Source organism: Salvelinus alpinus, chromosome 9 (genome assembly GCF_045679555.1).
Source record: "Salvelinus alpinus chromosome 9, SLU_Salpinus.1, whole genome shotgun sequence".
In the NCBI taxonomy this organism is placed as follows: Eukaryota; Metazoa; Chordata; class Actinopteri; order Salmoniformes; family Salmonidae; genus Salvelinus; species Salvelinus alpinus.
In genome coordinates, this window is record NC_092094.1 from 17,305,334 (window position 1) to 17,321,564 (window position 16,231).

The 16,231-nt window shown below is 39.7% G+C and overlaps 1 protein-coding gene across 1 annotated transcript; it reads right to left on the reverse strand.

The window, feature by feature from the left end:
• Positions 1-788: 788 nt before the first annotated feature.
• On the reverse strand, positions 789-15,617 carry ccdc73 (coiled-coil domain containing 73). Its single transcript, XM_071416220.1, has 18 exons — positions 15,524-15,617; positions 15,286-15,423; positions 13,750-13,821; positions 13,475-13,546; positions 12,862-12,897; positions 12,563-12,637; positions 12,017-12,055; positions 11,424-11,559; positions 10,411-10,490; positions 9,924-10,049; positions 9,752-9,811; positions 9,392-9,496; positions 8,593-8,703; positions 6,637-6,777; positions 6,294-6,477; positions 4,531-6,129; positions 4,234-4,361; positions 789-1,757 (listed from the first exon to the last, which is right to left on the reverse strand). The coding sequence occupies exons 1-18, from the start codon at positions 15,560-15,562 to the stop codon at positions 1,425-1,427; spliced, it is 3,474 nt and encodes a 1,157-aa protein (XP_071272321.1). The 5' UTR covers positions 15,563-15,617; the 3' UTR covers positions 789-1,424.
• Positions 15,618-16,231: the final 614 nt, after the last annotated feature.

Consider the following 16,231-nt stretch of genomic DNA (forward strand, 5'->3'; position numbering starts at 1 on the left):
GGAATGTGAATGTCAGCAGCCTCTTTATTTACACACTATATAAAACCAACTGGTAATTAACATTGGCGTCCTCCCGCGCTCAAGTGTAATTGACTGTTTCAAAGGACCACCACTTCATAATCTGGCTGTGTATTAAAATGACCCTCTCCATATTGCCCCATATCCCACCCTCCGTTTCAGGACAGGGGTCACCACCACTGGCTGAGACACATAAGACTTCTTTATGAGGGCATTAACATTTTGACGTATTCATAATGGGTAAGTGCAGTAAGACGGACCTCGGCTTGGCGAGACCTTGTGCTACTGATGAAGGTGTGTGGATTTTAGCTGTGCAATGAATTTCGTTGAGGAACACAACTTGAGTATTGAGTATTAAGTCTACTGAGGATCTGTAGGAGCAAAACGAGAATTATCGTTTTCTTTGTGGAGTCTGTAGGGGTAACTGGCTGAAAAGCCATTCTATTTCCGTTTGTATTTTCCAGGGTTTTGTAGTTACACAAATTTGAAATAGACATATACATTTCTGCTGCATTTCAATTAGACAAAAATATAAAATATTTTTGCGAGTAAATTTGACAGCATCTTCTGGCATCTATTTCAAAGTGATCATCCCATTCGTAATTATCCATGGTTACAGTATAAGTGCTGTGTTGAAAGACCAGTTTTCTATTCTCTATTTACAACACTACTCTCTAAACCTGCCACACTTGTTAATCTTGACCGGTGAGGCCCGTGAGCAATATATGTTGTCATCTGTATCGCCCTAACATGTGTCCATATGGTCTCTACTGCTTCCTAACAGGAGGGACATAAACTTAATGAGAAGCTCATTTGCATTTGTTAATTTGGGTTAATGTGCACTAATCGATTCTTGTTTAATACTAGTATTCCAATTAGCCCGTTATAGTTGCCCAGTGTTAGTGCTACTGCTGGAAACAAGTGGCGTTTCCTTCATTAAATTCCCCGAGGCACTGCCAGATTGGTTGTAGAGTAATTAAGAGTTAATTAGCTTGTAAACAATTAGGCAAAGCAATTTTCTTGCTACCTTTATTTTTCTGTTTCAGTGCGTCGTATTGTATACTGCTGACTATCCTTTCAAACGTACTTCTCAAGTCTATGACAATAGAGCTAAAAGAAGCCAGGTACTGAACATTTGGCTACTTTTAATATACAGAACTGTAGGTCAATAACAAACAGCATGGATTCATAAATAAATATGGTGAAATCCATATAGACCCAATAATAAATACATACAAGAAACCACTTAAAATAATTTAACAATGCCTTCTTGCCTTAAGTGTTTTCAAATCTTAATAACAGAACATTTGATAGTTTGAACAAGTTTGATAGTGTAAACTTAATGTAATGATCAAAAACTTAATGAAATCAACTCTAGTACTTCTTTACAACTGCATAGTTTCACTTTAATCCATTTTGCGTTTCTTTGGGAGTCTCAACCTCGCGGAGCACAGGAACGGCTCTATTTGAGCAATTTGGGCTCTGATGTTGGATTGCTGTGACTCTTCGTCGTCCTGTGAGCTGGGTGGGAAAGCCTCAGAAGCAGTTCCTCTGCAGAAGCTGGGGTGACAGGGAGAGGAGACGGTCCTGGGGAGGTCCTGCCACAACCTGCTGCTGTTGGAGAGACATGGAGAGGAAACGGTCCTGGGGTAGTCCTGCCACAACTTGCTGCTGCCCATAGAGGAAGGGGTCGTGATGATGGGCAAAGCAGAGTTGACTGAGATGTGATCTCTGCTTTCCTGCAGAAATGAACACAATAGCCTACAGTTCATCACTGTGAAAATGTACAGGCAAACCAGCGACCCCCTCATATGCTAGAAAAATAAATGAAAAAATCTTATAATCAGGTGAATGGCAAGAAGTAATCAACATTTTAAAATGAATTGATTTGGTAGATAGTCTTCCATTATTTTGACATATTACATAGCATATTAGATAAAAAGGTAACTTCAAACACATTTTCGCTAATAGCAGCTGTTCAGCTGGTTAAACAAAAGCTAGCCATGTGTTGGCAAAAACGTATTAAGGGTTCTATTCAATCTGTATTGCTGCACAATAGACATGTAAAGGTACTTCCGCGATACGGATTGAATAGAGCCCTGAGTCAAGCAAGCTTACCAGCAGTCAGCGGCACTTACCACGACTGGTACTCATGTGTGCTTTTTAAAAGCTGTCAGATACTCCAGTGAGTGTAATTAGCTCCAGTGAGTGTAATTTACTCAATTTAGGAGTTGAGAAATAAAGTTGACATCATTAGAAATATATTATATTCTCCTCTTTTCTACTGTAGGTATGTAATTCAAAATGTATTTATTCTGTTGTTGCTAGTTTATTATTTTGTATATATTTTTTGCAGATCCCTTGCAGTACCCCAGGTTAAAAACACCCCTGCCCTATAGTATTCCACTGCTGCTATCTTTCACCTTTGTGCCTTGTTGTTTATAATACAATGTTATGAGCCATCTGGTCTTAAATAATAGATCAAATTTGTTGCAATTGTCCCCTTACTGTATTGAGAGTCTTTCCCCTTTTACATTAGACATGTTTGGTTATTTTCCTCTCAATTTACAGCACCTGGCTCTGATAAACAGCAGACTGACACGATGCGATGATTGTGATGAGAGAGTAAGTGAGTGAGTGAGGAGAAGTAGAAAAGTATCATTAGGTAGCCTATTCCCACAGCCAATCCATTCTCTATCTAGCTATGTCAGTTTTACATGTTGAACAACCCACCCCTCAACAGAAGCATCTCTGTGACCCACAACTCTCAGACCTAGTGACCCTCAACTCAGAGGCTTGGATACAAAATAAAAATAAAGTTTTACAGGAAACGATCTGCAATAGTTTGAACTGTTTTCTGTCACAGATATGCCTGAGGGTTCCCTATAAACATATGAGGAAGAGTTGATTCAACATCGCAGACATTCCCAAGCATGGTTGATCCCGTCTACCAATCTATTCCTTCAGAGTTGAGATAAGGTGTCAAACATACGGGTGGTTTAGAGTAAAACAGATTTTTATTTTTTTAAATCATTTTTTTTTGGGGGGGGGCGAACTTAATATACACCGAACTAAAATATAAAAGCTACATGCAACAATTTCTAAGATTTTAAATGAGTTACAGTTCATATAAGGAAATCAGTCAATGGAAATAAATTATTTATGGATTTCACATGACTGGGCAGGGGTGCAGTCATGGGTAGGCCTGGGAAGGCATATGCCTACCCACTTGGAAACCAGGCTCACCCACTGGGGAGCCAGGCCCAGCCAATCAGAATTCATTTTTCCCCACAAAAGGGCTTTATTACAGACAGAAATACACTGATTGGCTGTGGGCTGCGGTTGTGAGGCCGGTTGGACATACTGCCAAATTCTCTAGAACGACGTTGGAGGTGATTTATGGTAGAGAAATTAACATTCAATTATCTGGCAACGGCTCTGGTGGACATTCCTGCAGTCAGCATGCCAATTGCACGCTCCCTCAAAACTGGAGACATCTGTGGCATTGTGTTGTGTGACAAAACTGCACATTTTAGAGTGGCCTTTTATTGTCCCCAGCACAAAGTGCACCTGTGTAATGATCATGCTGTTTAATCAGCTTCTTGATTTGCTACACCTGTCAGGTGGATGGATTATCTTGGCAAATGATAAATTCTTACTAACAGAGATGTAAACACACTGTACACAACATTTTAGAGAAAAAAGATTTTTGTGCGTATGGAACATTTCTGGGATCTTTCATTTCAGCTCATGAAACATGGGACCAACACTTTACATGTTGCGTTTATATTTTTGTTCAGTATACTTTAAAATCTAAACTGTGTAGACATGATAATGGACCTATATTCATATTCATAGACTGTCCAGCTCACTAATAATCACTAAACAGTCAGGGAGCATCGCAAATTCATAAAACTATGGATAGAGGACTATTCTTTGTCATTTTTGAAGGCAAGGAAATATAAAAACATTTCAGTGCGGCCCTCTGACGGTTGTTGAAGACCGAATGCGGCCTCCGGGGAAAAATTTGTTCGACAACCCTGCTCTACGTGATGAATACACTGAGAATATCAACCTCATTCCACCCTGCTGAAACGTTTTTGGAAATGGAAATAAACTTGAAGCACACTTTTTAACTTCATTGCTCTGCATAGCTGCGAGTTTAGCTCACTAGGGTTTTCCCCCCTGCTCCTTAGATACTGTATATCAACTCACTTTTTCTGCTGACATTTCATAAAAGGTCTCTCTAATGGTATTCCATTCCCCTTGATGATCCCTCGTGTGGGACGTCAGTAGGCTGGGAGGGTTGTGCGAGTCTGCAGACCTAGTCATCATTGATGGATCTAAATGACAGAGGGAATGGAAGATAAACTCAAGCCAATCTGATACATTTGATAAAAATGCAGGTACGCCGATCTCAGGGAGGCAATCATGAAGCCACAAAACAAGAAAGATTATTTGAAAATACCACAATCTTTACACTAGAGTACTCTAAATGATTGCCTCACTCACCTCTGGTGTTTTGCTTGCCCTTTAGAAAGATGGGAATTGTGAATGGAGAAGGAGGCTCTTGGAATCCAGAGGACAGTTTAGTGTTCAGGTCAGACACTGGGGATATCTGGCATGTCGGAGTTGTTTGACTAATTACGATGCTGTGCATGTTCCTGGAATGTATGTCCCTCTTCCCGGAAGTTAACTCAAATGATGATCGATATCTTTTGTTGCTTGCTAGAAACGAATAGTCAATGGTTTCAGATGTCTTCTCCTCAGTTTTCAGCAGGCAAGATTGTTTTGAATGATTGCTTTTGGGGGAGAGATCTGTCTCATCGCTTGGGGGTTTGGAGGTCGCTGGGTTGTTGTGCTTAACTTCAATATCTTTGTCATTGGCATGAGGTGGTCTCAACTTCTCCTCCACTGTAGAGTTACAGCAGTGGCCTTCATGAACCCTCTCAGACTGTGGTGAGTCCATAGCCACTGGACATGGTTGGGACTGTGATCCAACAGGCCCGTCAACGTCCACACTAACATCTGAAGAAGGTTGTTCAGGATCTCCATGGTTTCCAGCATCAGGGCTCACATTGAGATCTCCACTCTCTGGTAAGGTTTCCTGACAATTAGGATAGAGTGCATCCTCAGTTACTGGCACAGAGTCTCTAACTGGTTGTTCATGCTTGTCGTCAGGCTCCTTGGTTCCAATATTACAGTCATACTGAGCACAGTCCTGTGCAACAACACCATGGGGATTGATTTGCTGTGCCATGTTCAGGGGCTGTGATGGAAGACAAGACGTGCCGATTGTCTCTTGTTCTGTCGGATTCTCAATGTGTGTGTTGCTGTGTTGTTGGGCTGAGGCTGGTAATGAGCTGCTAGGTGACTCTGAAAGGATGTTGACCTCATTGGCCTCTGGCGTGTGACATCTTATTACATGGATTCCAATGACCTTCTGAAGGAGAATGTTGCATGGATCTGACTGTGAGACTGCCAATGGGGTCACAGCTTGGACTGGGTCAATGTCCTGAAATGATGATGTGCTTTTCTGTCTGCCTCTGTGTTTATTAAATGTCTGGCTGGTTGTCATCTCTGGTGTATACACACTCTGGTCTTGCTCTCCATCCCTTGTTCCTCCAGCCATTGGGTCACTGTTTAGCGCACCATAAACAGAACTGTTCTCAAAGCCAGATAGCCCACTCATAGAGTCACCTTTGTCGCTCAGATGGACGTTGCTGGACGAGCAGACATTATTAATCAAACTGCAGAATGGATAATTGAAATCACTGGAGCTACGTTTGTTGTTTGAGTCAGTTGGCTGACCTTCTCCTATTCCGCAAATACTCAGCACATGGACCACGTCTGTGACCGTGGTCAGACCGTCTGTAGATCCAGACCGGAGCGAAGCCAACCCCTTCAGACTTCCTGCTGGTGGCTGGAGCACTGAGCTAGGCTTGTCTTCACCCTGACAGCTCTTTCTTCCTCCCTCTACGTCTGTGGACCGATCTGGATTGGTACCATGGGTGGCCTGTACACTGTCGATAACCTTACAGTGGGCTGTCTGTGGGGAGTCATCAATCACAGTCTCCGAACAACCGGAAGGACCGACTTCCCTGCTTTGGTCTGTGTAGGTAAATCACATAGTCAAACAACATCAATAATACATTTCCCCAAAATGTATTATTGATGTTCATTCATTGCACCTACATCAATGTCACAATTAAATCTGCAATTCATTTTAAAACAATGGCAATCTATCATGCAATTGAAGTGGATCACTACATTACCTGACACATCTGTAACATCTAGATTCTCCTGTGTAGATTCACTTTCTGCTGTTTGAGCCACTTCATCCACTACAACTGTGTCAACTCTACAAACGTCCTTTGAGACATATTCATCCTTAGCGGATTGATCTCTGTTTTCACCCATTGGATTCTTGTTGTCTTTAACATAGTCCTTCATCCCACTCTGTATCGGTGAATCAAAACAGACAACATAGTGTTATTGAGTTATTCACGGTGTGAGGCTGAAATACTGCAATTAAACATAGGCCTTTCTGTTATTAATCAGCATTGTATATCAGCATATATAGCTCCTATTTTGATTTGGGAAATGTTGCTGTCTCACCTCCAGTCCCTGTATGTGTTCTGCTTGCAGTATAGCACGGGATGATAGTTCTGTGTGTTGCTCATGAAGGTGGTTATAAGCCTCCTTTACAGATCTCAGGTCTTGGTGCTCTGACTGGATCCTCTCTTGTAATGTCAGTTTCTGTTTAAGCACATGCAATTCAAAAGTAATGTAACACTTTAATAGTGTGTTCAGATAGCTACAGTTGAAGTCGGAAGTTTACATACACCATAGCCAAATACATTTAAACTCAGTTTTTCACAATTTCTGACATTTAATCCTAGTAAACATTCCGTTTTAGGTCAGTTAGGATTACCACTTTATTTTAAGAATGTGAAATGTCAGAATAATAGTAGAGAGACTGATTTATTTCAGCTTTTATTTCTTTCATCACATTCCCAGTGGGTCAGAAGTTTACATACACTCAATTAGTATTTGGTAGCATTGCATTTAAATTGTTTAACTTGGGTCAAACGTTTCGGGTAGCCTTCCACAAGCTTCCCACAATAAGTTGGGTGAATTTTGGCCCATTCCTCCTGACGGAGCTGGTGTAACTGAGTCAGGTTTGTAGACCTCCTTGCTCGCACATGCTTTTTCAGTTACGCCCACAAATTTTCTATGGGATTGAGGTCAGGTCTTTGTGATGGCCACTCCAATACCTTGACTTTGTTGTCTTTAAGCCATTTTGCCACAACTTTGGAAGTATGCTTGGGGTCATTGTCCATTTGGAAGACCCATTTGCGACCAAGCTTTAACTTCCTGACTGATATCTTGAGATGTTGCTTCAATATATCCACATTATTCTATTTTGTGAAGTGCACCAGTCCCTCCTGCAGCAAAGCACCCCCACAACATGATGTTGCCAACCCCGTGCTTCACGGTTGGGATGGTATTCTTCGGCTTGCAAGCCTCCCCCTTTTTCCTCCAAACATAACAATGGTCATTATGGCCAAACAGTTCTATTTTTGTTTCATCAGACCAGAGGACATTTCTCCAAAAAGTACGATCTATGTCCCCATGTGCAGTTGCAAACCGTAGTCTGCCTTTTTTATGGTGGTTTTGGAGTAGAGGCTTCTTCCTTGCTGAGCAGCCTTTCAGGTTATGTCGATATGGGACTCGTTTTACTGTGGATATAGATACTTTTGTACATGTTTCCTCCAGCATCTTCACAAGGTCCTTTGCTGTTGTTCTGGGATTGATTTGCACTTTTTGCACCAAAGTACATTAATCTCTAGGAGACAGAACGCATCTCCTTCCTGAGCGGTATGACGGCTGCGTGGTCCCATGGTGTTTATACTTGCGTACTATTGTTCGTACAGATGAACGTGGTACCGTCAGGCATTTGGAAATTGCTCCCAAGGATGAACCAGACTTGTGGAGGTCTACATTTTTTTCCTGAGGTCTTGGCTGATTTCTTTTGATTTTCCCATGATGTCAAGCAAAGAGGCACTGAGTTTGAAGGTAGGCCTTGAAATACATCCACAGGTACATCTCCAATTGACTCAAATGATGTCAATTAGCCTATCAGAAGCTTCTAAAGCCATGACATCATTTTCTGGAATTTCCCAAGCTGTTTAAAGGCACAGTCAACTTAGTGTATGTAAACTTCTGAACCACTGGAATTGTGATACAGTGAATTATTAGTGAAATAATCTGTCTGTAAACAATTGTTGGAAAAATTACTTGTGTCATGCACAAAGTAGATGTACTAACCGACTTGCCAAAACTATAGTTTGTTAGCAAGAAATTTGTGGAGTGGTTGAAAAATGAGTTTTAATGACTCCAACCTAAGTGTATGTAAACTTCCAACTTCAACTGTATGTGAAATAAAAACACATAAATATAGCATGCCTAGTTTAGTTTTACATCACAAGAGAGCCTTTGTCCATTAAATAAATGTGTCCAGTACATCACAACAACATATTTTCAACCGTATTTGACAATATTCAGTGACACCTCATTTTCCCAGATCATTCTACAATTTCTGTACTCCTCCAGCAGATGAGTGAATCTGTCTTCTTTTTCCTGGATCTTCTCTCGGATCACTTCATGTTCTCTTTTAAGGGCCTGCAATAAAATTAATCACCCGAGAGATTTTTAATGCAATAATACATTTTTATGTGTTTATTTAACCTGGACAGAGGGTTTTAAACACACAGAGAAGCTAATACAAATCAGTTGGGTTGTGTCATGTTAATAATGATTTTAATAAATGAATGAAGGTGAATTAAAACGGGGAAGAGAGGCGAGTAAAAGACAAGCGTCTTTAAAGGCAGAATAAACACACTATCATCCAGTTGCACTTTGTGTGTTCTATTGTGTAAAGTGTGATATACAATGCACTCTATCATCTTTATGTGCTGTGAGCACCATCATTTATTTCTGTCCTTGTAGAACTTCACTCCGTAATCATTTAAATTATGTAAGAAACCTTTGTTCTGTGACTAACAGGAAGTGTTTTTATTCTACCGTTTTGTATTTAACCATGTACAATCTGTTCACTTAAATCCAACCTTTCAAATTGTTATATTTTCAGAAAATGTATCATACACTTTTTGTCTTTCAATGCCCTTATAAGTCATGGGTGTATTAAAACATGCTATAAGTTGTTATAGAGCAGAATAACATATTCATATTATGAATATATAAACTAAACAATTTATTTCTATTAATCAAAAAAGATAAAAGCATCCTTTTCTTTAGCTTAGTTTGTTTGTTAGAAACTAGGAGACTAATAATTGCTCAAAGTCCTGACCTGGTACTCCTGTCGCTGTGCTTGAAGCTCCAGCTCCACTCGGCTCACAGCCTGAGTCTGTGTCAGCAGAAGCTGCTGGGCAAGCTGTAGGGAGTTCATCACCTCCTGAACACACACACACACAAAGGGGGTGGGGGCTGTGTTAATGACATACAGCACAACCGCTTACCTGCCCTGCGTGGAAATCCCCCTCTCCCAACCCCCACAAGCCAACCACCTTTATTTTACACTGACACACTTCCCCCCAAATTCATCAAATGTAACCTTTTAACATTTTCACCCCATCGAGCAACCCACATCATTATGGGGTAATTGGGGGAAAAGGGTTGGATATGTAATATACTATGCTATGATTCTGACCTTTTTTCCATTTCTTTCAGTTGTATGCTCATCTCTGAGTTTTTTATTCATTTCAGTTTCCTGAAAAATACAAAAATAAAAACCTATTGAATTATTAACATATAATTCATGTTGTCTTGATATACAAGTAAATTAAGATAACAATTAATATATCCCAAAAAATAACTTTTACCACATGCAGCCTGTGTTGGAGTTGCTGTATGTTTTGCTCTTTGACTGTGAGGTTGCAGTTCTCTTCAGATCTACCCACAGATGTCACTTTTGCCTTAATAAGCTTGTTATTAAGTTCCTCCACATCCTTGACGAAGAAAGTAACATATGAGTGCCTTAACTTTCAAAGTGGGATACTAACATGGTTATCAAGCCCAAAACTCAGATCCACATCCATAAGACGGAACAGTAACAAAACTATGTCATGGTAAAATATGTGTAACCTTCAGTCTCTGCTACTTAACAGATCACTGTTCCCTTTAGCACTGTGCATGCTCTGCATGTCTATTACAGAGATACGGCACAGCAATTATATATGGTCTTCTTTGATCTCCGAGGCAGGGAAATATTTGAGTTACACCTCCAGGTACTGCCTGCTCTCCCTAATCTTACCCTCCACACAGCAATCTGTATTCAATGATGATGTAACATTTTAAATCATGTCTCACCTGTTTTAAGGAGATGATTGTGGATTCTTGTTTTCTATTGACAGAAGTTAGTTTCTTATTGAGTCTCATGGCATCTTCAACTGTAAGAGGGATCAAGAGTCCACAAATGGAAGCTTGCTGAACTAAATTCATTCATTAACTAAATAATGAAATATTTCTGGGATTTATGTGTAGCTATTTTCTTTACGCCACATGGAAAAGTAACAATTTCCAGACTAACTCCACAAGGCAGACAAATGTTTCCTATCTCCTTTAAATGAACAGCAGCTGCTGGCCCCACCGTAACTGTATCACCACTTTACATAAATAGTGATACTATGGTTTAGGGGCAAAAGATTAACATGTTTAAAAAAAACAGGGCGATATAAGTACAACAGAGTTACTGGTTAAATGTCAGACAAGAATGGCTATGGCTACCTGATAATGTATGGCCTGCCACTGTTATCAGACGACATAATAACAAAACACGTTGAGGTTTCTCAGATTAAAAAAGGCCACCACCGTACTGGTGAATATCTGTTAGTCTTGGGGAAAGTCTTGATTTGAAAACATATGGTAACTAACACTTTACACTATGCAGAAATCGTACCGCCATTTCCTGGTCACTAAAATGCTAATAGTTTGCCTAATTTCAGTTTATGTGACAAAACAAGCAAGTATAGTGTGGAGAAACATTGTACCATCTAAATCGCTGTGAAGTATCTTTTCCATAAACCAAAAGATTGTATTTTCAGCTGTTTGAAGCTGGTGTACAAAAAATGAACACAAAAATGAAACCTAAAAACAGGAAGCATAGAAATAGCACACATAGAACAGATCTACTGCTTCTTAGACTTGCTTTCAATCCGAATGACAGATCTATAACTCACATTTCTATGTGGATTTTTGTCAGGTCGCCCAAAAAGTTACATATTACACCTTTAAGTTGCTCTGCACAGGTATAAGAGCAACTTAAGTGTTATATAAAATACACTGTCTAAATGTGCTAGTGGGCATGGCTGTGGCGGGCATACCATTTTGCTCCAGCTTCTCGTGGGCCTGCTTGACCATTGCACACTGTCTGGAGAGAGCCCCAAACCTCTTCTCCACCTCCCCCAGTTGTTTCAGGTGGCTGTCTTTGGTCTGGGTCTGCAGCTGCAGCTTCTGCTCCTGTAATAAGCAGTACAGTAGGTTCTCTCAGTAGAATGGTCAGGATTGGTATGATTTTCCTCAGTCAGCTACCACAAAGGAGGACACTGGGAAAGAGTTTGCTGTCACTTTGGGCTGAGAGGACCTTTGTTTAACATCTTGGCCGCCGGCTCCCCTCCTAGAGATAAGGAGTCAACTTGACACATGCCTGAGAGCCTTTTATTGTTCATCGCTGTCATTATTGTTTGATTGTCTGTATCAAGACACATTTTTTCTTAGCCACTGGAAGGTTAAACAGAGCGAGGCTCAGTTATAAAATATTTTAATAGTGATATTTTCTCGGCTGCACTGGCGGTTCAAGTGTCACACACTCCCTATCCGTTACTCCTGATGAGCCATTCCCTCTCCTCATCCTCCTCTTTAATTCCGCCCACTCCCACACTCCCCTGTCAACAATTTCTATAATTGGAATCCTTACCAGCTCGCTTAATTTCTTCTCCAAACTGTACTTGAACAACTGTAAAACAGTAGTAAAAAGACAGTTATATTTTTCATCAAGATTTCATGACAACTATGGTGCAGACTTTCAGGGAAATGTTATAGTGTAACCAAAGCCTCACACACGTGCAAATAACATTCAATAGAAACACAAACTCTTAAAAATTGAACTCACACTACAAACACATGGAATTAAAATGGTTTAAGATATGACATAAAACAAAGTCAACACAATTATGCCATAATATAACGAAGAAGTCCATTATAATACTACAAAATAAAATATCAAAGAGACGTTATTGCCCAATCGCAGGGTTAGGTTGTAAATGCAGTGGACCATGGCGACTGCCATATATCACCTTAGCTGTCTCACCCCAGAGTCTATTCCACACACACCCCAACTCAGAACATCAGTGGTGGGATAGAGCTTCCCAAAGTTCACCCAAAGCCTCCAAATGGGACAAACAGGGGGGAATGGAGAGCTGTCCTGCTCCCTCTGGGTGTGTGTGTTTCCTAGAAACGTTACCTGGAACAATTTCAGTTCCTCCTTCAGACTGTTGATCTCCTTGTCCTTTAACTCGGCTGTCAGCTGGTGCTTTCCCTTCAACGGAACATTGCCACAGAATAAAATTGTTTAGTTTATTAGAATAAATAGAATAGATTGTATTTGTTAAGTCTAAACTAAACTCAGTCATTTTTGCATCACTGAATTACTGCATTTGAACAAAACAATATGAAACAATGACCTTTAGTGACACAGTATCATGTGAAAAATGTAATAAAAAAAAAGAAGAGTATCAATAAAATAATTAAAGAGTATCATACCCTTTCACCTTCGATCCCTCTGATTTTGGACTGAAACTTAATTCAGGGGGAAAAAATTAAACAGATTGCTAAATGATTATGATCATGACATCAGAAACAAATGTCACCAAACTATAAAGCAAAGTTAGACATCATTTTAACCCAAATTAAAGCTGGTTACATTGTTTTTAGTTCACCAGATCCACATACATCAATGGCGAAGGTGCATAAAGATGGCGGCCCCCATGTACTTACCACAAATACTTAATTTGCTAAGTTTGCCGTATTGTACATTGCTCTCCATTACTTTTTGTTTGTATCGTCCTAAGCACAGTATACATGATCCCAATACTAGCTCCAAGATGGCGGCAATTTGAAAAAACAGAAAAGTTAATTGCGCACATTTACTGGCACATTGAACAATGTTGCGTGCAGTAGTTTAAAAACTATGTGGGCAGTGCTAAAATAATGACGTTGATTCTGAATTCCTCCATCTTTATACACATTCGCCATTGTAAAGGTTGATCGTATGTGCCCGTTCTACTTGCCCTTACACAGAAGGAAAAGAGCACTGCAGCAACATATTATATGATTTTGCTGCACCCAATAGGAACAATGGCGCTGAGAAAATCACCTGTTTTTTAACATTGGCAAGAGACTCCGTATGTTGATTTGCCATGTTGTCAATTTGATGTTGAAGGGATTCCTACAAAAAAGAAGGCATTACATTAACTCAGATAATAATTCAAGAGGTGAACTGATAAATAATTAAATAATTGTTATTTTTACTTAGCTAGCTTACGCAAGCACACTGACAATAATGAGTAAAGCATCAGTCAAATATTTGCAGCTGTCTCATTCAACTAGCCCAATTAGGAGACAACTTGTCTAACTAGGCACATACCGTACCTTCTGCCATTCTAATTCCTGCTTCTCCAACACAAGTTTACTAATCTGCTCTTCATACCGAGTTTCAGCCTCCTGAAGCAAAAAGACAATACAAATATTAGAAATACATAGTAAATCTCACAGATTTCACAGTAGTAGTACAGTATTCTTAGCATTAAGGTAATATCATGAAAAATACCAATATATTTTTCTTAAAGATGGAGTTTTATACGGTCCACAGAATACATTCAAAGAGGGAGGCTCAACTTTGAATTGAGTTTCAGTAGTTCACCCCAATATCTTTGGGAAAGTAGCGGTACATTAGAGTGGTGATATTAGTGCAAAGCCATCCTTATCCTCCCTCAGCCCTGGAAGGCAGGTAAAAGTCAATTGCTTTCCTAGATCTAGGGACTTTTTATATGGGTGTGGGAGTTGGCTCATGGAGTTTATTTATAAGTTCCCATTAAACTATGCTACCAGCATGGCATACTCGAAAAGTGCACACAAGATAAAGCTGTTAGTTTGCGGAGGAATACTGATTTGATGGGGGGGGGGGGGGCAGTTACTAGGCTATTAAACTTGGTTATCTAAGTAAATCAGAAGAGGCAACAGCAGATCAAATAAGGCCTGAGCCACAACACACTGTAAATATCAGGCCTATCCCATATGCAATCTGAACACTGTATGTGACTCACCCTATTATATGAAAATTCACAACACAGTATTCTAAAATCAGATAAATGCCTGCCATTGGTTTTCATTTAATCTCTTCATAGTCAAGGCATAAAAACATCTGGATTACGCCTGGAGTCGGAATGCAGGCAGATCAATGAGATGCCCAAACTTTAACTTCATGCCCCTAATCATCCTTATTATGATTTTAAATTGATGTAATTAAAAGTATTTGCCACAATTGCATCTTCACAATGTATATGAAAACAAATTTGGCCGGCGTAAGATAGTCTGACATGACAAGCTGTGCTTTTAACATCACACCAATAAACCCAAGAACTACAAAGTGTTACTTTAACAGCATGCCTGAGGATCATATTGATTAAATGTTTTTTTCCCAGAAACATGGTAATAACAATAAAATGTGAGAGCCAATGGTTTATTTTCCTCTTATAACCTTTAAACATGTCCAGTGTCAGGTTTAAAGTGCTTGCTCCAGGGTACCCTTTTTACAAGCAAAGACATGAATTCACCAGGTCTTTGCTTGCATGACCCCGTTCAGATGTGCAACTACAACTGGCTTGTGTCCAGATGGCCAAAAAGGGCTGTGAGCTTCCTCTGAAAACACATAATATACCTCCTACGAAATTACACTCCCCAGTTCCTCATGACTTGACCAAATAGAGCCGTAAGTGTCTGAGCTCTTCCTGGTAAACAATGGGATGAAGAGGAAGTTGTTATTGTGGAGACATTCCTGAAAATATAACGATTTTGTTTTATGTTTTAATTCCTGTAACAATTTCAGAGAATGTAGAAAGCTATTATCTGTCTTTATGTTACTATAACATCAAGAGATATTTGAAGGATATGTATAAATCAAAGTACCCTGTGAATATGTAGTTCTTCCACTGCTTCATGAAGAATTGTTTTAAACTCCAAAACCTGTAAGGAAATGATGCCACTGTCTGTCTCGTGAGGGGTATATGATAACGACAGCTCCTTTTCAAAGTCGTGTCCTCCAGTCTAAAGAGAACAATAATAGTTTTATTGTAAGTTATGCAAACAAGCATAGACATATGCATTCTATCATAATGTATGTATTTCTGCAGTAACCCTAGCTTACCGTGGTGGCGCGTTTCCCTGAGTCTGCACTGACATCCATCAAGATGTTCAGGTCAGGAGAAGGTTTTGTTGGTACTTAACACCCTGATAAATTCTGTAAAGTAAAAAAATAAATATTGAATGATAAGTGTGTACAACAAAGTATATTTGGTATAGGCCTAAAGCATTAAAACCTTATTAATATTATTCAGTCACTAAGTAAACAGCATTGCAGGAGGATACAGTGCAGTGATTTGGTAGTAGTTCTTCAACCCATCAAGGTGGAAATTAAGCTGTCCTGAGAGTCTAATAGGGGTCAGAGCCATAACACTAAATGGACAAATTGCCCTGTCATTCAGCTTCTAAATTATATAAGTTATTTAATATGACCTGTGTAGATGGACCCCTGTGCCCTCATCATGACTGACTTTTTAAGTAGGTCTCCACTGCCGACAATCCTTTAATAGAAGAGAGTATTTTCTCCATTTAACCTGCACCGTACTCAATCATGTGCAGGGATTAAATGATCCCTTTAGAATTTGCTACTATCATAAATGACATTGTGACCTGGGGGGGCAATGTCTTTATTTGCCTCTCCACTGATTCACTTGAGCAGATATTAAACAATTCTATAAACCATGAAAAGCAAAATTAAAAGGACACCATCCATATAACGGGATAATTCCCATCAGCAACATGAAGTCTGTATGACCTTTTGTGAGTTATATGA

What these genes read in the sequence shown, in the direction of transcription:
- ccdc73 (XM_071416220.1), bottom strand. Translation starts at nt 15,562, where the DNA reads ATGGATGTCAGTGCAGACTCAGGGAAACGCGCCACCACG. An exon ending in GAGGGATCGAAGGTGAAAGG is followed by an intron (nt 12,638 to 12,861) that starts GTATGATACTCT and finishes GTTCCGTTGAAG; the next exon opens with GGAAAGCACCAGCTGACAGC. An exon ending in AGATGTTACAGATGTGTCAG is followed by an intron (nt 6,130 to 6,293) that starts GTAATGTAGTGA and finishes TTACCTACACAG; the next exon opens with ACCAAAGCAGGGAAGTCGGT.